The 20,486-nt window shown below is 37.6% G+C and overlaps 1 protein-coding gene across 1 annotated transcript in view; it reads left to right on the plus strand.

Annotated features, from left to right (window-relative positions):
• The first annotated feature begins 4,703 nt into the window (after positions 1-4,703).
• Positions 4,704-20,486, plus strand: part of sdk2b (sidekick cell adhesion molecule 2b) — a 332,871-nt gene continuing 317,088 nt past the window's right edge. The window contains exon 1 of the mRNA XM_016480739.1: positions 4,704-5,546. Within this exon, the coding sequence (XP_016336225.1) occupies positions 5,411-5,546 (136 nt within the window). The 5' untranslated portion in view covers positions 4,704-5,410. The remainder of the gene's footprint in view (positions 5,547-20,486) is intronic.

Here is a 20,486-nt window from a genome sequence, read left to right on the forward strand (position 1 = left end):
TATTGTTGCGATTGTGTGTTTATTGCTTTCATGTTTCATTTTACAAAACGTTTCTATGTGCATTTTATTCAACTATAGCGATAACTGGATGCCTTTATCCAGAGATGGTCTTATTATTTGGAGATAATAGGGTCCATGTCTCTATCATTGGAGAAAGCATAATGGCCAACTTGGATCGCATGTGCCTTGATAACCAATCACATTACAGTCTTGACGTCACTGAATTTCTGCCAGAGTTGTGCGACAGGCAATCACTGTTCATGGATACCATAGAAATAAATGAGAAGTGCCATAAACTTAATCTTACCTTTCGGACAATTGTCCGTGACTTCTCTTATAAAACAGCATTTTTGAAGGTATAAACAAGTAGATCAATCCAAAACTAATATTTAATGGCAAACACATTGAAGATTAGCCGATAGGCTGGTGATTCATTAAATAATAATGAATTATTTATGTTTTCCCACAAAACACTTGATTCAGCGCAGTGAAGTTTCTCCTCCAATGAGATCCATTAAAAAAGGCCTCTGATCTCCTTCCCTGTAGGCCTATGTTTTTTTTTTTAATCCATATAAGGGATTTCCTGGAAAGATATATGATTTATCACTTCTATTAGTCTCACTTATGACATTTCTGCATGAGAATGCCCTCTGGCTTTGAGTATGAATGAAATATACATTACATGAGAGTGTTTTAGCACTCCACTCCACTGGGCTCACGTCGTCTTACCCGGTTTGGGTAAAAGTTTCTCTGAAGAAATTTGAGGTAAGCATATGAGAATCCATCGATATTTGAGAATCCATTAATACGTTGTTTAGTGAAGCGCTTTCATGACGACTGTACTGGAGTTTATTCTCAGTGGATGCGGCTGAGGCTCATATTTCATATTAAAGGTGCATTTTTGATTTTCATAAAAAAGAAAATACTGTCACTAAGAGATTTTATTGTAAAACAGACTAATCCCTTTTAATGATGTATAGTTTGTCAAGTTATTTACATTGTTTTACCTTATAACTAACAGTAACTTTAAAGTAGGCTAATGTAAACAAACAACTATAGAATGCCGGCATCTTCATGCACTAAAGATTTGCTGAAAATTTACTCCAAAATGTAGACTGTTTGATTTGTATTTTTCATAGGAGCAGATTTAGAGAAATTTAGCATTATATCACTTGCTCTGTAACTTTTACAGAGCAAGTAAAGCAAGTAAATGCCGCATCCACTAGCATTATATCACTTGCTCACCAATAGATCCTCTGCAGTGAATGGGTGCCGTCACATGACTTCAGTACTATGCTACAGTAGTCAACATTTGAAGTGGACCAAAACCTTTCATCAAAGTTGTCGTAAAACCAAAATGCGTTCTTGTTTTAGGACAACTTTGATGAACTTTTTTGATCCACTTCAAATGTTGACTACTGTATTTTAATCTGGTGAATTGTTCAACAGGCTTACATTGAAGGAGTGACCTGAGCATCGACAGCAGAAAGTCATTGAGACTTAGACTTTAGACTTGTGTCAGTCAACAGTCATCTAGAAATGTCCCAGTACCCCCAGCAACCATATTTCAGTGCTAAAACACGGTAAATGCCTTAAAAATCATATAGTAATGCCCTGACAGCCACCTAACACCCATATTATTTTATCTGTCACTCTAGTCAAGTTAAGTCAAATAACAGAAGCAGTAATGCAAACTTCATTCTGAAACAAACTTAATTCAGCTATAACAGCTCTACAGAAGACAATAGTGTTGCTTTTCAGCTTAAGTCAGTTCAATGTTGATTCAGTTCAGGTCAATAAATCTTGCAAAATTAATAATTTATGATAATTTATGAAAACTTATATTCCGCTATAAAGCAGCTGTACAGAAGACAGTGTCATCATTCATCACAATTTAGTTTAATCTGTTAGATCTTCCAGTAATAGCATTTTTTATGAGTGAAAGAAAAACTAAAACTGTTTAATGCAAGTTATTTCACAATCTGCTAATTCGAGCCCATAACCTGCAGCACTGCATGTCCCTGTAATAGTGAATGCTCTGGCAAAGTAGCAGCGTTCCAGAGCACAGCTCCCTCTCTCTCTCTCGGTTTCTCTCTGCTGCCAGTTATATTTCAGAAAGGTTCCATTCTGTGTGAGATCCCATAGAGGTGAATTCTAAAGCAGTACTTCTCTTAAATTAGTCTGTTTCTCTTGATAAAGTGAGAACAGCATAGGCTTGCTCACCTCATTGAAGCAAATCCTATAATGCATTGTGACAAGTTCAGTGAAAAGAATCCATTCAAGTTGGCAGACGAAGCAAGAGAAATGTCAATTATACATTTAATTCGTTCAATATTGAAAAATAGTGAATAGCGATAAATGTGAATTATTTGTTTTACCCAATAACAGTGTGTGCTGCATATTTGTATGCTTATAAGAGGATCATGTCATAAGGTTAGGATCATGCTAACATCACACTTTATTGAAATCAATAGATTTTGTGAGTTGAGTTTCTTGTGCAATTCTCATGAGAACTGCTGCCTAAAAAAAGCATTTCATATCAGCCACTTATGAAGTTACATTTCAGTTAGGATGTAGGATGTTGACTATGTAGGCTGTATACACCAACATATAATGTATATTATTAAATCATAATTTTATTGATAAAATGAATAAAAAATGTATACATTAAATATAACAATAATAATAATATTAATAATAGTTGTATTAATTTTTTATTAATAAATCATTCTTGATTGTTATTCTTTATATTAATGTTTTTAATAAAATTATCATTTAATCATCTAAATTAAATAATAAACAAATGACATTATTATTAATAATAATAATAATAATAACAACAATACATTAATAATACAATAATAATAATAATAATAATATGTAAATATACATATTATTGTTGTTTTAATAATATAACAGTAAGTCTGTTTTCCCTTTCCCAGACCTAATTTGTTATTGAAATAAAGATGCAGTTGGTGTGGTGGAGGGAAGCATTGTTGTCATATCATGCTGTGATTGCCAAGATCAAATAATCATGCTCTTTTTTTGTTTTGTTCAGAAGCCCTGATTCACCACTAGTGTGCAAGAGCACCTGTATCTGAAGACCCAGATCCAGTACCAGATTTTCCCAGCGCTTACATGTGGTGAGTCCACTTCCAGACCTCCCTACCTGGCCGTAAAGGTGCTTTACAGGTTTATTCACAGGTTTATTACCTTTGGCCCTCTGACATATATGATTAACCCAAAGGAGCGCTGCTTGATGTGGAAGTTGTTTTTCCCGCAGGCCAGAGAAGATCAATAGTCTTTGAAGTATGTTTGTATGTGTGTTGTGTGTGTGGGCGAACAGGCTTCGCAGGAGAAATCAGACCTGTAAAGTAGTCTGATGTTGACTTCTTCTGCTGTCTGACTGATCGCAGTGATCCTACAGCAAATCCCTACATATAGATGTGCATGTGTTTGCGTTTGTGCATGTGTGTGTGCATGCATACTAACCTGGAGCGTGTGTAGGTGTGTTTTGCTGTATGCAGGCTCGTTGTATTTCTTTACTGGATCAAAAGTGCAAGACTCAGACCTGATCTCAGTGTGTCCCAAATGATTTCTTTGACTGATATGCAAATCACTTCTTTACATTCTCTCTTAAAGCCTATTTAGTCTTTCTCTAGTTTTCTCTCTTGTTTTCTTCTCTGAGAAATATGATTATTCGTTTCTCTTGAATCACACTGCAAAAAATCTTCTGATCAGTGTTTTTAATTAGTCTTTTTTTGATCGGTTCTTTTCCATTACAAAATAAAATTAAAAAAGATAAAAGTGAACATCTTTTTAAAAATTTAAATTTACTTGAGAATGTATTTTGTATGTGTTAGATTTATTTTGCCAATGGGGGAAAGATAAATAATTCATAATTAATAATAAAACTGAATGTCTTTTGTACATCGCCCTGTTTTGAGTTGGATTGATTGGTTCTTTTATGTCTGTAATGCAATTTAATAATAATAATAGTGCATTTACATTTTAGCATTTCTGTATTATTAATTTAGCAGATTCTATTGTCCCCAAATTAGGGAAATAATTCAGGAAAAATACAAACACAAAAGATTAATCACAAGAAGCCAACAATTTCATCAATGCCACAATACACAAATTAGATTAAATGTCAATTTACAATCATCACAATTCTTATTTGTATGGAAGGACTGATGTGAATAGAGTGCTGGGGGGAAAAAAAAAGACTGATTGATGGACAGATACAAGCACACAGATAGTCAAAGAGACGCACAGAGGGTCAAAATAAAAATGAGACTGCAGGAAATGTGGACAGAAATGCAATTAAACAAGTAATATCTCATGAATGTGCTCTGTTAGTTGTTCCTGAATCTCCAAAGGTCGTGTCTATTCAATTCAGTCAATTCAATATCGATACCCATCACTTTTCAGCTCCGCAAACAACAGAAGCAGCTTGGCCAGACAGACATGTTAGTTTAGCGACTAATCGCTGTTTCACAGAGTGATGGAGACATTATTGAAAGGTTGTTGCGACCGTTCATCCGTTCAGAATGACTGTCGGGCTCTTCATTACAGAGCATTCAGCAGCGAGCGCCCGTCTTTCTCGCTGCGTGTCTTATTGGAGCTCGCCGCGCGGTGGCACCGTGCGTCAGCCCCCTCCGCGCGCACCGCTCTCTCCGATCCGCTGCTCATATGATGCTGGAGATCTTCAGCGCAACGGGCCGGTTCCTGGGCGGCATTCAGCGATGACAGTTTGATATCTCACGAATACCGGTTCGCACCCTCATACACAGCGTAGCTTTACGCACAGCATGCTTCGATTGGACCAAACGGCACCCGTGGCGCACTGAAACGGGACTTGGAAAGTTACTTAAACCGAACGAAGCTTATTCTGTATCTGGGCGGACTCAGTGAACGGGAGGTTCTTCACTGCAAAAGACTCGTCTTGGGGATAACAAATAGCAACGCGCCAGGAACAGAACTAACTTTTTGGTTTACTGGAATGAGAATAGCACAGCGTCATTGATTATGAGCGAATTATCACGCCTCTAATCATATCCGGGGGACCGTTATCAACAGTTTGTGAACTAGAGGCGTTTGCGCTCTGGACTGGGAATATACTGATTGATCAAACATTTATCAAGTGAATGCATGAGAGTAGAAACAGTGGATGAACGGACACAAGTCTGTTATCAGTCTGCCGTGCTTTGGAGTCGTTGACTGCTAAAACTGAAGTTTTAACATACTGTTCACAAACTCACACATACAAAGGAGTTTAACAGTATTGAAGTTTAAGGTATAAATGTGAAGGATTAGTCTCTTGAGTCGTACAAGACCTCGCACAAGACGCGACAGAGACACTCAGAACATTACGCGCACAACTGTGGCTGGGCTGTGGAGGAGCAACATGTGCCGGACAAAAGCGTTCAGTATCTCTCCATCTGCCTCTCTGGCAATGTTTGGGAATTCGGGTAAAGCCAGAAAGAGACCCTGTTGGATTGTAATATTGCTGTCGGTGCTCCTACATCTGGCTTCAGCACAAGGTAAAGAGCGCTTCTTTAAGTTGCCGTGTAAAGGCTGGAAATGAACTGTCTCCAAAGACCCTTAAAAATGCAGAGTGAGCCTGAGGGACTGTAACATTTAACCTTGACTTCTGTAGTCATATCATTTGGCTTAATTACAGTTTAAAAGGAACATGAAGCAAGAACAGCTTGTGTTTAATTATAAATCATAATACATACAGATGAATCAAGCATGTACAGCATCATTTAACAGTAAATAATTGTCTATTCAGTTCTTAATTCACAAAATACGTGCCTCTTGCTCCATCTTCCCCTATATGTGAGATATGTGCCAGCCAGCTCTATGCTCACTCTCTTTTATATCTTTCTCATGGAGACACTGTACAGCAGTGCTTGTCAATCCTGGAGAACCTACCCCAGAACTGCACATTTATCTCCCTTATCTGACACACCCATTTCAGGTCTTGGAGCCTTTAGTAATGAGCTTACGATATAAATCAGTTAGACCTCCAAAATGTGCAGTACTGGATTTATTCAGGACCAGAACACAATCCTGTACCTCTATTTGCAGTCACTAATCAATAATTACCTGCATTTAGAAGTGTATTGAAGTCCATACCACATGCAGCAACTGCGCGTACCACAGGTAATTATACACGACATGGCCGCGGAATGAACCAAAGCCAATTAATGAGACTGTAGATTAACCATCAAAATTAATGAACTCCTTGCCTGTTTTATGACTGCACATAACAGAGAGCTCCGTTAAAATGAGCTCACCGGTGGCATCTTGGAAAAGTGTTTTTATAAGGTGCATGTTCATCAGATGTGCATTATCAGTGCTGACAGACTCTTAATGTGAGATTTTATGATGGGATGATTCATTATTTTTTATGAGGACTTGCAAAAAGTGCATTTAGGCATGCAACTAAACTTTTGATATGTCTAGATGCATAAAAGTACACAGTGTGAGTGAATGAGGAGCACAGAGCCCATATTAACACACACGCACACACTCACACACACACACACACACACACACACACACACACACACAAGGACGGTTTTGTTCACTACCTTAATGGCAATATTGACAATTTGATTTTTTCCTAATTTTGAAGGCCCATGCCCCCCGTCTGGCATGGATTTATGCTACTGAAAAGACAGAAAGTAGTCCATTGAGTTTCTCTGCATGCAGAGTGCAAGGCATTTTAACTGGCCACTTGTGGTAATTTGCCTCTCTTCTCAGCTGATGGCCTCAAGCGGGGAAAATTGTTTTCGTCGACATTTTGCAGACAGCAGGCGAGCAACAGAAGCTCGTATGAGCAGTCGCTTCCGTTCATTCTGCCTGGAAAAAGATAGAAGCAATATACTCAAATCTCGTGCATGGGAAAAAAAAATACATTTGCTGGGTGGGCGATGCTGGCTCAAATGAAAATATCTACACAGGTGCATAAAAAATGTAATATTTTCTAATATTTCCTTCAAGATATTTTCCCCGCTGTAAGGCAGCGCTGCTGAAATGTATTACTGAAACTTTCTCTCCGGTTGCCGGTTTTCTCCAAGTGTAGCTGGGCTGCTTAGGTAGTTGTTATGCAAGCACAGGTGGGAGTGTTGGGAATGCGTGATAGCTGCAAACACTAAGCCCTGGATCAGGAAATAGGCTGTTCTGTAATGCTGCCTAGGGAGGAAACCGTGGCAAACTAGGACGTGCCATATATCCATCATTCATGAGTGTATGCTGTCTAACCTGACATTTACAGTAGAGTGATAACTTACACATTGGGAGGATTAGGCTACCAGTTTGTGTATGTGTGTGTGCGTGTGTGTGTGTGGAAGAAAAACGGAGTGAGAGGAGCAGAGACAGTGAACGTGTGTGTTATACTAAACTTCTACATATCGTCTAATGCTCATGTTTTATAATGGTCTGTGGCATTGGTTGATACAAGTTAATTGTCTCCATCATAGCAGGTTTTCCAGGAACGTTCCTGGGGTCTGGGACTCTCACCTAAACATCATTAGAACAGATTCCCACCTCATCTCTTATGAAGCTCTTTGAATCTTGCTGATGTTGGAAGGAAAATGGAGCGAGAGGAGTAGAGAGAGTGAATGTGTGTGTTATACTAACCTTCTTCACAGCATCTAATGCTCGTGTTTTATAATGATCTGTGGCATCGATTGATTCAAGTTAATTGTCTCAATCCTCACAGGTTTTCCGGGGAGCGTTTCTGGGGTCTGGGACTCTCACCTAAACATCATTAGAACAGATTCCCACCTCATCTCTTATGAAGCTCTTTGAATCTTGCTGATGTTTTAATGAGAAATCCATTTAGAAACTCCCAACTGACGGAATGCAGAAGCCCCCCATCTGAGATAAAGTAGAAATATACTACCTAAGCAGAACCGTAAGGGCTTTATTTTGACTTTCATTTTACAGACTACATAAATAAGTGTTTAACCACCCTACAATTTAAATTCAGTTGGCCCTATTTACTCATCCTTATACCATTCAAAACCTGTATGCTCTTACTTTCTCCATGCAATGTATTTTGCTATTCTTGCAATATAGAAACATAGTGGCTATAGGCTATAATGCTCCAAAAAGCACTACAACTAATGCAATTCATGCAACCCATGTGCTATATTCCAAACTTGCATCCAAAATTGAATAGCGAGTAGGTACTACATTTGATGAACTTTGCGATATTGAAAAAGAGTGCTCTATATTGTATGAATGTGTATAGTATGAATGAAATCTAGGCGTACTAAATCTGTCATGTTGCCATTGCCTTCTCTGCATTCACAATGTCTTTCTCATGGCCTCATGGGATAGTAAAGTGTCCATTGGATGTGCACTCGCTGGAAATAGTAAGTCATCCGGGAACTGTTTTTGAATACTAGGAAATCAAACAAAATGTTTATTTCACATAGTGTTTTTTACCTACTAATATAGTGCGTGAAATCAAATTCAAATTAATAGTGAAGTATGCATATTTGGGTGCAAAATTGAAATTTCACTGATATTTACTGATCATCATCGCAGTCAAATTATGTTTCAAAACTGAACATCATGACATTTAAGAGCCACAGCAAAGGTGAAAATTATCAGTAAATGTCTGTTGGTTAAGCCAAAAGGTCAGATTAACAGCTTTTAGTAGTTGCACCATGCCTGGTTAGTAGATGGCATTGGACTAAACCAAACATTAAGACACATATGGGGCCAGATTTACTAAACAGGGCAAATTAGCATTAGAGTGCAATTCCATAAAAGCACCAATAGAAGGGGGAAATTCTGCGGGTGATTTACTAACAATGTGCACATTAAAGAACACAGATGCAGCCAGATAATTTTCATAATGACCAGCACAATCTACCAATAAATAATGGCGCAAACACCAGTAATTTGACGAGCGCAAACTTTAATGTCATTTTAATACTCCCATAAATTTTGTGTCTGAAAGGGAAACTCCTACAAATTTATTTCAATAAGGTCAGGCGCAAAAATAACTGTGTCCACGCCTTTTCAATGACAATGTTTCACTGTGTGTCTTTAGTAAATCCTGACAGTACTATTTTAATGCCAAAAGATGGTTTGCGCTGGCGCAAGCTGTTAGTAAATTTGGCACATTATGTCTTATGTTTTTAATTGGACTCAGATACACCTTTTGAAATAAAAGTTCCAAATAGAGGTTTTCGCAGCAGTGCAGGGGAAGAACCGTTTTTGGTTACCCGAAGAACCTTGCAAAGAGTTTTTATAAAGGACTACTTTTTTCTTTAAGTAAAGTACATTTGAATAATCTAAAGAACATTTTTCTACTACAAAGAACCTTTTGGGGAATGATAAGTTTTTCATGGAACCATCATTGTCAGTATGATACCAGATCTTTCATTCAGTTAACAAACAAGGAGCAGTAGATCTGCAGAGCTTTGCCCGAGAGCAGGACTATGTGTTTGTAATTGGGGGGCGAGGCGATTGGCACGTGTGTAAATCATTTGACTTCAGTAGATTAGCTTCATTAGCATGCTGTTAAATGACGTGTTTCACACTTGAGATTTCAAAAGGAAGACTGTTTGATTACTGAGTATGGCAGAGTCGAGACGGTAACTCACCTGGACTCGGTGCGGAGCGTATTCATCATCCCGGCACAACAGTGAACTAGAAAACCTCGGCGCTGAATGTCATTCGGAGTTTGAAGTGAAGGTGATGACACATTGATTAGAGGTGGATGTGATTTGATGATGCTCTTCAACTGAAGGCCTCGTTGTTGATGTGCTGTCGGTTTCTCCGAGCGCTCCAACACCCATGACGGCGGATGTGAAGCATTTTTTCTGTCAGTTATACTGCGTATATATCTAAACCATAGTTGGCTTCTTCTCCTCTGACCTTCTCCCAACATTGACAAAGTTAGATAAAGAACAGAAGTTAAGCTTAGGATATTTCAAGTTTGGGGGTACATAGCAGTTTTTTTTATAAATCCAAACTGATGGATTGATTCATAGGGTCTGACCTTGGCAAGTCCCTGAGATTTCAGCGATGGCCTGTTAAGTTGCTTACTCTCGGCACTTAGGAAACCTGTTCGCATGAACAGACACATTGAGCCCTCGTTGGTTGTTCATAAATTCAAATCACCCAAATACTAGAAGACAGAGGGTAGGAACTATTGATTAAGTGTCTTTTTCTTTACTCATGCTTCTTGAATCCTCTCCGCCATGTTAAACAGGGCAGGTGTGAAACTCACTCCTCTTACTCCCTGTCGGGTCAGCTTGGGTCTGGATCTGGGCCGCTGTCTTCTTCGGACATACTGTTGCCTTGGGCAATGCCTCTGGCCGTTTCAATGCCTGAATACCAATTGCTCATAGGGGCTTGATGTTACCCCCGAGGACTGCTCTAGTGGTCCGCATGAGTGGCTCAACTTCAAATCAAAAGTGAGCTTATCACTCAGCCCATGACCAAACATATTCTGGATACCTGGAAATATTTTCTTATAATACGGACACCGTAGTGATAAGTGATAAGTTTAGTGTGAGTACAGCAGGGTTGAAAGGGGAATTTACTGAATTACATTTCAGGGAAATTCAACAGGTCATGCACTGTAAAAAAATTGTGGTTGTGGTTGCTGGAATTTTATGGTAAAAAAATACGGTAGTAACATGTTAGGTTTTACTGTTTTAACTGATAAGAAAAAACTAAGAAGAAACATTTCTACAAAAAAACATCAAATTTGAAATGTAACGCAGGGAATTCTGGGAATGTCAATTTACGGTTATTCACTGTAAATTATACGGTCCTTTTCACTTCCAAAAACGGTATACTACCGTAAAATTACATGTAATGTCCAATACAGTTTTTCACCGTATATAGTAGAGAAATTTACCATTATCCATTTAACAGGTTTTTACTGTAGAATTTTTACAGTCTTCTACCGTTAAATTCACGGTCATTTTGAGAAATGAAGGATGGTACATGGAAAAATAAGTTTTTTTCTTCTTCTTCTAAATTAATTAATATTTGTACTCAGCTAGTACATTTTACTTTGAGCAAAAAATTGAAAACAGTAAAAGTAATTTAGAATGTTACAAAAGATTTCTATGTCAAATAAATACTGGTCTTTATATTCATAACTTTGTATTCATCAAATAATCATGGTTTCCACAAAAAGAAAAAAAAAAAAGCCCCAGCTGTTTTCAACACTGATAATTATGGGAAATATCATTATTATTAATTCCTTTATTTTTATAAAGTAACAAGTAAGGTCAGTTTCATTGCTTTCATTCAAATGCTGCTATATTTAATACATGATTGTTATCTTTTGCTTCCCTTGAAATTTTAATTAGTAATTAAGTGAATTTAATTGATACGTCACATCAATCAGAAAGGATATGCTTTGCATGAATCTTTCATGTTTTAAGAGTGACAGTAAATTACCTTGTAAAATATGCATAGCCATTGCCAAAGTGATTAAGATATGATAAAGCCTGTTTTATGTTTGGCATAACGTGCATCTGAACTCTCTGTACACTTTCCGTTTATTTGTTGGCATCATCAAATAAGATATTATGAAAACAATATTATATTTGACTGGTGGCCTCTTATGATAAATAATCGGTCACTGTGAAAGGTTATTGTATTAGATGCAAAATGCAGCAATGTTCTGTGATGTATTTTTTTTTTAAATAATGTACTAAAAACTGAAACAGAAGCCATTAAAGTTCACACACAGTGTGTGAGGAGCATATTTTCCATTGGAAATATCAAAATATCTGCAGTTCAACTCATATATTTTACATTATCTGTGCTTTTATAAGAATGCAGAAACAAAACCAAGTCTGTTTTTAATTGTACCTCAGCGACAGCATCTGGAAAATGTAGAGAACAGAATATGGAGTCACAAAGGAAATGGCTTGTTCTGTCAGACAGGTACCTCATAGTTTCCCGTAGAGCCTAATGACTCGCTGTGTCTCAATTCACCTGGGGAAGTGTAGTGGAGTCCGCAGAATAGAAGTAGATATACATAGCGCCAGGTGAAATATTGCATCCATTTTGGAGTGCTAGCACAGAAGTCAGCAAATATTAAATATTTGAAAAGAAAAATACATTTGGGAGAAAATGAAAGCGAGAAATAAAGAGCGAGACGGAGCGAAAAGGCATGTGAGCACAGTTTTCATTCTTGCTAATCAGATAATAATAAAGTGTGTTCGCTAAATCAAGCACAGTGTAATTTATCTACCTACATTCATTATTCCACTGTGTTCTGCTCTTTTCAACCAATCTGTTCGTTTTATGATTAGACACGCTAATCCTTCAGTCGCAACGTAAAAAGAAGGCGCGTTTAAAACGCTCGGACAAATCCATTTGTGATTAGAGCTCCTCGGACTCAAGCGTGGCCAACGAATGCAGACAAATGCACTCACACACACAGACGCACCCCCGAATACTAAGTTCAAGGACTGTGCCAGCGAGGCATTTAGCCATGGTGCATGTTTTAAATGGTCTCTCTGAGCCCACTGAAGCAGGCATTATGCTTCTAGTCAGTTGAGTCATGGCCTCTGAAGCTGTGACTGCACTAGGATACGGATTCAGTGCCAGACTGGGTGTTGCGCAGTAGGGATGCACTTTGGTTCCATGGTTTCATCTAAAACAACTGGTTTAAACTTGAAAGAAAGCGTCTGGTTGCTTGGCAGCTGTCATTTGATTTCTCCAGGTTGCCAAAGGCTGTGACATGAACATGCAAACACGCAAAGCGTCAAACGAAAGTGGTGTAATTAGGGAAAACTCTAGATTCGGATTGTTAAGTGTGTCGGAATAAACAGGAAAAGATGAGTGTAAGAAATAAAAGAAAAAACACTAATGATGCTGATAATATCTTACTCTTGAGCAAGTTTGAGGAAGATGAAAAGAGCCGAGGAGGGGGGCACTCAGGGGTGCCGGTGAAGGGCTGTAATTGATGCAATGGCGCTATTCGCTGTCGTTGCTCACATTTCATCTGAAATGTGCTTATTGTCACTCCAGGGACACTCGGGTTTTTCGTTCAATGTATTCCAACCTTTTTAATCTGCACTTTTGCTGCAGTTGCTCTTTGAAGTCGCATTACATAAGGGGACTGCTAGAGGTTGCTTACAAAAACGATATAATAAAAGATTCTGTGCAGTTTCTTTCTTGCCGTACCTCCTGCTTAGATTCGATTGCATGACTTGGATGTGTCTTGATTCTGGGTACGGTTGCACCAGTGTTCTTAAGACGTTTCTGAGACTGGGATGTGAAGTTCACACCAGGGTAATGGTTGTATTATATATGTATATAATTATAAATCAGTAAATACATTTAGAAAGTTTCATTGATAACTGTCAGTGTAAATTAATTGTTTCTATTAAAATAAAACATAGAGCTATGAAATAAAATAAGTAGTATATTAAAATATGTAAGTAATATTAAGGAACCTTATGTAAAATGAAATAAAAAATGAATTTATTTGGAATTTTCTTTGATATTTAAAACCTTATTGTTACTCCACATAACTGTCAAAATATATATAAATATAATTTAAGAACTGGTAATTAATTATATTACTCTTGAAATATGGTATAACATTTTATAACTATATATTTAAATATATAGGACCTACTGCATGTAAATTTGTATAAATATATTTATTTAGAATGCATATATTTTAAACTTTTAGAATATAATTGAATATTATAGAAATATAATTTTAAAATATTACTGAAATATGTTTCTATTAAAATACAAAATACAGTTATGAAATAATAATTAGTATATTTAAATATGCAAATACAATTAAGGAACTGTAGGTAAAATAAAAAAAAGAAAAAAAGCAAAATTATTTTTAATTCCAATTGATTGATTGATTGATTGATTGATTGAAACCTGATGTGCATAAGCAAATCAATCTACTCCAATTAGTCTGAATTGATTCCTTCTGTAAATATTTTATTTATCGATTGGGTTACATTTCAAGTTTTGTGACGCAACACAAAATATTTTCTAGTACATCAATTGTATCTTAGTGCCTATTTATGCCATAACTATGCTAATTTTCAATGTTCACAGCTGGTGTAACCAGCCCCTGGTCTGGTATTGCCTCTGTAGAAATTCAGTCCACAAGCCGAGACAGATGGTTCATGGCTGAGCCTCTATGGGGGCGTCTGCATAGTGACCATTCTAGAGTCTCAGCTGTTCTCAGGTTGTGTAAACTGGCCCCCAGCTGACCTGGTTTATGGCTCAATCTTTCCAATCGCTCTTTGATAAAGTTCCATTTGCTTCTGAAATCGTCCCTAATGAGGAGCGTTTTGTGATCTCCTGTGTGTAGGAATATTAGTAGGTGCACGTTAACCGACTCTGTTGTGGGAGCGTTAAGCTTTGAAATGTTGAGTCAACGCTGGGCTCTTTTCCATGCAGTGAGTTTGTGCCTGCAGTGGGTTCTTTGAAGTTACAGGTTTCTTCCTCTCACTGATGTTGGGCCTGGCCTGAATCAAGGCAGAACTGGATGAGAGGGAGGAAGGGGAATAGCATTTCAGGATGTGTGATAGTCAATGACACGCACAGTTTGTGTGTATCTGATGCTATCGCCACACCCAACCGTTTCAGCATGGAAAGCTTTTTCCCGCCCCCATTCTTCCCACATGGCTTGGCTCCTGCAGTTGGATCTTCAGGAATCACTTAAGCAGAACCACACCTGGATATTGTAGCATTTATTACAATGCCTCCTTGCCCAACACTGAAAATACAGCAAATACAGATTCCAGTTAGTTTACAGCATGATGCAATAGAAAAACAGTTTTCTTTTGCACTAGTTCTTGAGAAAACCATTTAAAGTACCCAGAAGCAAATAGGTTGATATGAAGAATGTTTAATTTATGCTTTTAATCTAATAATAGCAAAATAGCCATCTCAAGCAGTGTTGTGCACCATTCAGGATTGACTTGAGAATTTTTATTTGAAAATTGAATTTAAGAAATTAATTTTACATTTCAATTATGCATTTTCAATTTTACAATTCAATTATAGTTTAAATTAAAATGCATATTTATCTAGAAAAGTGATGGATGGATGGATGGATGGATGGATGGATAGATTGAATCAAGAACAACTAAGTTATAAATAAAAAGGTTGATCTAAAGACATTTCATCATGTTTTTAATCTAATAAGAACAAAATAGCCAACTCAAGCAATGTTGTGTACCATTCAGAATTGAATAAACGTAGATAGATAGATAGATAGATAGAGAAGAATAATGTAAAACTGCCAAAACTGACATTATAACCTAAATTGAAATAGAATGATAATCTAATGGCATCAAGAAATCTGTATCAGTACCCAGCCTGTGACCATCCATGCTGGTCTTTTCAGAGCATATGGTGAAAAATTGTCCTTAATAAGACAGCAAGTTCAGCAAAGAATCATTGAAGAACTTTTATTTGTACAGCTCTGCTCTCTGACCCGCATCCGAGAGAAATTGCACCCGACAGAGTTGCAATCCTTACACTTCCACTCCTCGTATGATCCCCGCCATGTACCAGTCTCTGTGGGAATGTTGCCCATTTCCTGCGACTCGGCAGAGCCCGTAACTCTTTTAAAGCCTTTAATGCAGAAAATCAGACGAACGTACCTCCACGTTCACTCAGAGAACGCTGCACTCAAGTACTCGTTCAGTGTGTTATAGTCAGCTGAATCCCAGGCCTTTTAAAGCACAATTATGCAAAGTCTGGAGACTGTGCAAGGCACTTTTGGGGTTGTTTACCAAAGTCAGACAGAGTGCATGGCAGTATGGTAATGAGCGTGGACTGCCGTGTGACATGTCGTTCATGAGGCCTTTAAGTCTCACACTCTTAAGCGGCGAGCCGTGCACTTGGAATGGAAATGCAATCAGATTGGCCCGTGCATATGATGCCACCTCTGAACCCTGTAATTGCTGCTCCCTTGGGGTGTTTGTGTGTGTGTGTGTGAGCTTAAAAAAGGCCAGTAATCTCAAAATTCTTGTGAATAATTGGACCTGTTGCTTGCGTCATGGTATGATGCCACATACTGTATTCCCTCAAGCGTTAATGATCTCGATGCAAGACACACGCCGCACGGCTCTAATGCGGAGGGGGTGCAAAGTGTCTTCCACAGCACGGTCTCATCCAAACCACAAAATGTGATGAGCTGTTGGAAGTGTGTTTGTGTATTTCAGTGCTCCAGTGACCAATTTGTTCCAGTTTTGTCCTTTTTAGATGTTATTTTTGCCATTTTGTTAATAGATACAGTGAGAGGGGAGACAGGAAACAAAAGAGAGAATATAAGATGGAGGGGATCGTAAAATGTCAACCCGATCACACAGTAGATTATACATATTTTACGTGGTGGCTAATTCATACAACCTGGCATGTATGAATTTGTACGTTTTGTGAAAAAAACTACGTATTTTACGAGGTTGAAAATTAGTAGGAATTTGTACGAATGACCACCCCTAACCCCGCCCCTAAACTTACCCCTCACAGAAACCGTACAAAATTGTATGAGTGAGGTTGTACAAATTCGTACTAATTTAGCCACCTCGTGAAATATGTGCGAATTGGTCATGAGATAGCATTGAAAATTATGCAAACTGTAAAGTTTAAAAACTTTTTTAAATAGTCAAATGAAATGATCATACTGACTAAAATAAATGAGATTTTGTTGAGATTGTAAGAAAATAATAAACCAGTTATTAATATTTTGTAATGTATGTTATAACTTTTTAGCACAATATTGGTATACATTTCTTTTTTATTTATTTTATATATAATATTTATAAATGTTGAATATTTATATTTTATTAAATGTATATGTGTGAAAATGTTTAATACGTAATCAAATATTTGATAGATATTTGAAAGAATAATAAAACTGACAAAACTGACATTATAACGTAAACTGAAATAGAATGATAATCTAATGGCATCAAGAAATCTGTATCAATACCCAGCCTTAGATAGATAGATAGATAGATAGATAGATAGATGATAGATAGATAGAAACCAATTCAAAATATTAATGCAAAGTATAATGTGAAAACATGGCAAATAAAAAATCGGAATTGTCTGTTGTTTCACTGCTTCTACGTCACACGTTCATCTCTGTATTAATGTGTATCATTCTAGGCAGTTTTGTAACTTTGTTTTCCAGCACAACTCATGATACATTCTCGTTAACATGAATACTTTTTGTTGTAACATTGTCATTTGTAATTCACTTCAGATAAGAGCATCTGCTTAACTGTTAAATATAAATGTGACACTGCAGACATCCAAGATGTTGTGACAGACTTCACAGGCTTCTGGGTTCCACTTGATAGAAGTGTATGTGTACTTTCTGTCACGCTAAGATTAGTCTATATGCTAAGCGTGACATAGCATGCAACCAAAGCATGCAACTTTGAGTGTGTGCAATCATGTATCAATGAGCATATGGTGCCTGCCACTCTCTCCACGAAGATGCCACCTCTCACCAGCACAGAGGGGCTTCATCAATCAATGCCACGGAGCAGAAGCCACTCGCTAGAGGAAGCCCGGACCCCCAATCAATTCCTGTGGGAACACGCCTTAGTTTCCGAAACTCTCCACCTCCTTTCTCGAGCCCCTTTGAGGGCTTATTTACCCATCCGCCTTTGGAAATAATAAAACACTTTTCCTTCTGGATTAATCAACTGTAACCATATGCTCCTCGTGAAATTACAGTGCAATTTGGACCACAGAAAACAGCTGTTGCCATTTTGAAATAAAGAAGAGGGATGTGGGAGTGTAATTGCCCTAACTTTGATTTGTTGGGTGCTTCACTTTGATGAGCGAACGCATTTGTGGTTTTTGCATTCTAGCAGATGGGGGCGAGGAAAACGCCACTGTGCCTGTAAACAAACTGGCATTTTCGTCACCTTAGAGTGTGTTTAGATGACCAGCGGTGATTCACGCATATTGCGATAATGTTGTTGTCATTGTCGTCTCTTCAACAAGGTGATTATCTCTCAAATTCTACAGTTGATCCGACGATTGTTTGCCATGCGCCACAGGTTGTCACTGAAATCTTTCTCTCTAATCCCCCAGGTAATTGAGGTGATGTTTCTGAATATCTTTCCTGTCATATTCACACAAACACAGGAATTTGGCATTAAAATGCTTGTTTGTGTGCAAATGCTCCCTGCAGTTATTTATTTTGTGTTATAGAGGGACTATTCAGTGGAAGGTAAAACATTTGCTAAATATTTAAAAGAAATGCTGTAATTTTGAACTATTCATCAGATAATTCTGAAAAATTCTCTCAAACAATCTTGGTTTCCACAAAAATATTTAGCATTGTAATCATTTTCAACCCTGATTATTAAAAAAAAATTAGAAGTAAATGTCATATTGCAATGATTTCTGAAGGATCATGTGACACTGAAGACTGGAGTAATGGCTGCTGGAAATTTAGCTTTGCATCACAGGAATAAATTACATTTTAATATATATTAAAATACTCAATAGGTATTTTACATTGTAATACATTTTAATGTATCTTTTTGGCCAAATAAATGCAGCCTTGGTGAGCAAAAAATGTTAAAAATGTTACCCCACAGTACATTTTTGTATACATCTCAACATAAAGATTGAGTTCAAACTTTCGGATTGCTCAACTTCAGCGCATGTTGTTCCATCGGCTTTCCCTTGAATATAAGCCCCTGGCTTCTTCATACTGTGTGAAGCAGCAGACGGTTTCCTCTTGAATAATAATAATAAAATAAAGATCCAAAGCTCTTCTCTAACAAGTCTCAACTTTCCCCCAAAAATTTATGTTCTTTTTGACTGTTTTGAGAGGGAATGTTTCAGTGTGATAGAGAGAGAAAAATGAGTGGCCAGGATCTTCAAACGCCACATCAGATGTGGTGCCAGCAGCTTCTGAGATGTGTTCTTCTGCTTCAGTTGAGGTAAACAAGGTTGTGCACCATTGGAATTGGAATTTCATTTAAATTCTGAATGGTGCACAACCTTGGAGTGAGGTTAGTTAAAAACCATTTGTTTTCTAATAACTAAATCCTAAATGCCAGCAATAGGAAGATGACAGGTTGGCAGTTGTGCCAGCACAAATATAGTTGTTCAGTGGAACACGTAAAACGATGGTCATTCATTCTCATTGGCTTTTCACTCAGAAGCGAAGTGGCTTTGTGGCCCTCCATCCATCTTGATTTGTCAATAGTTACAATTTTAATTACACCTGAGTGCTGTCAGCCTGCCAGCCTGGATGGGGGGAGAAAGATCGATCTGTTCTTTCTAACTGATTAATTGCCTCGCTGATGAGCAATCTCTCCTTCCTTTTTACAGTCCTTATCATGTCCGTCCATAAAAGCAAAGGCCAAATGCTGAGGGGATCTCTCCGTATTCTGAGTCAAGGCCTTGTTTTACAGTGTTTTGTGCAGCCATGCAAGTAGTTTTGTAGGAAATGAACGCTGGGACCAAACGGCAGTACATCACTCTGGTCATTACGTGGCAGTTATGGTGGGTGCAGATAGTGGAGACCGCAGCCCAAAAAATGCTTTTACACCTAACGGTATCTTTAATTTGTGTGGCTGTTTTTCAGTCTCTAACGGCCTTTTCGCCGCCATTTCGGAAATGGAGGAGACGATATATGTTTGTTATTAAACAGGCGAGAGCAGCAGGGTGAGATGCTGAGGTGCTTCACTTCACCTTTCTGAAGTCCTCAGCTCTATAAAGCATAAAAACACGGGGTAATAGAATGGATGGATATCAAAAGTTTCTTAAAAATACTAAAAATAAATTGACTCAAGAAGCAACACTGCATCAAATGTTAAGCATTTGTATCTTGATAATGACCATACTTTGTCTTTCATTTATTTTTAACTTGTTTATATCTGAAACAAGAAAAAAATCCAGTCCAGTAAGACAAAATAGAGTCTATGGAAATAATTAAGTTGGAAATACAGTGTTTTAGACATTAGTTCAAGGAATTTTAGACTTGTTAAGTGGAAAATGAGTAAAACTTTTTATGTTATGTTATGTTATGTTATGTATGTGCCATTTAGGGATGGGTTTGTATTAACACCACAATGATAGATAAAAAATGGAAATTATGTGTAGAATGTTCTAAAATCAATCAATAAATGTATTTCTAAAGATTACTTTGTTTCCTTTTCACTAAAACCTTCCAATCAGATTACAGCTTGCTGAGATGCTGAGGTGCTTCACTTCACCTTTCTGAAGTCCTCAGCTCTATAAAGCATAAAAACACGGGGTAATAGAAGTACTAGCTCCACAGCCGTCTGGTTCTTTAGCGATTGTGCCTGGAATAAATCGTGCACTGCTGCTGTGAGTAAATACCCTTAAAATTCTTGTAAAATTCAGCCTTAGGGCAATCTCATGCAGACAGACCTTGATTATACGGCATATTCTGGACAAAAATGTCTGGTTAGAGATCATCTGACCAACCAAAC

Source organism: Sinocyclocheilus anshuiensis, unplaced genomic scaffold (assembly GCF_001515605.1).
Source record: "Sinocyclocheilus anshuiensis isolate Anshui unplaced genomic scaffold, SAMN03320099.WGS_v1.1 scaffold1833, whole genome shotgun sequence".
Taxonomy (NCBI): Eukaryota; Metazoa; Chordata; class Actinopteri; order Cypriniformes; family Cyprinidae; genus Sinocyclocheilus; species Sinocyclocheilus anshuiensis.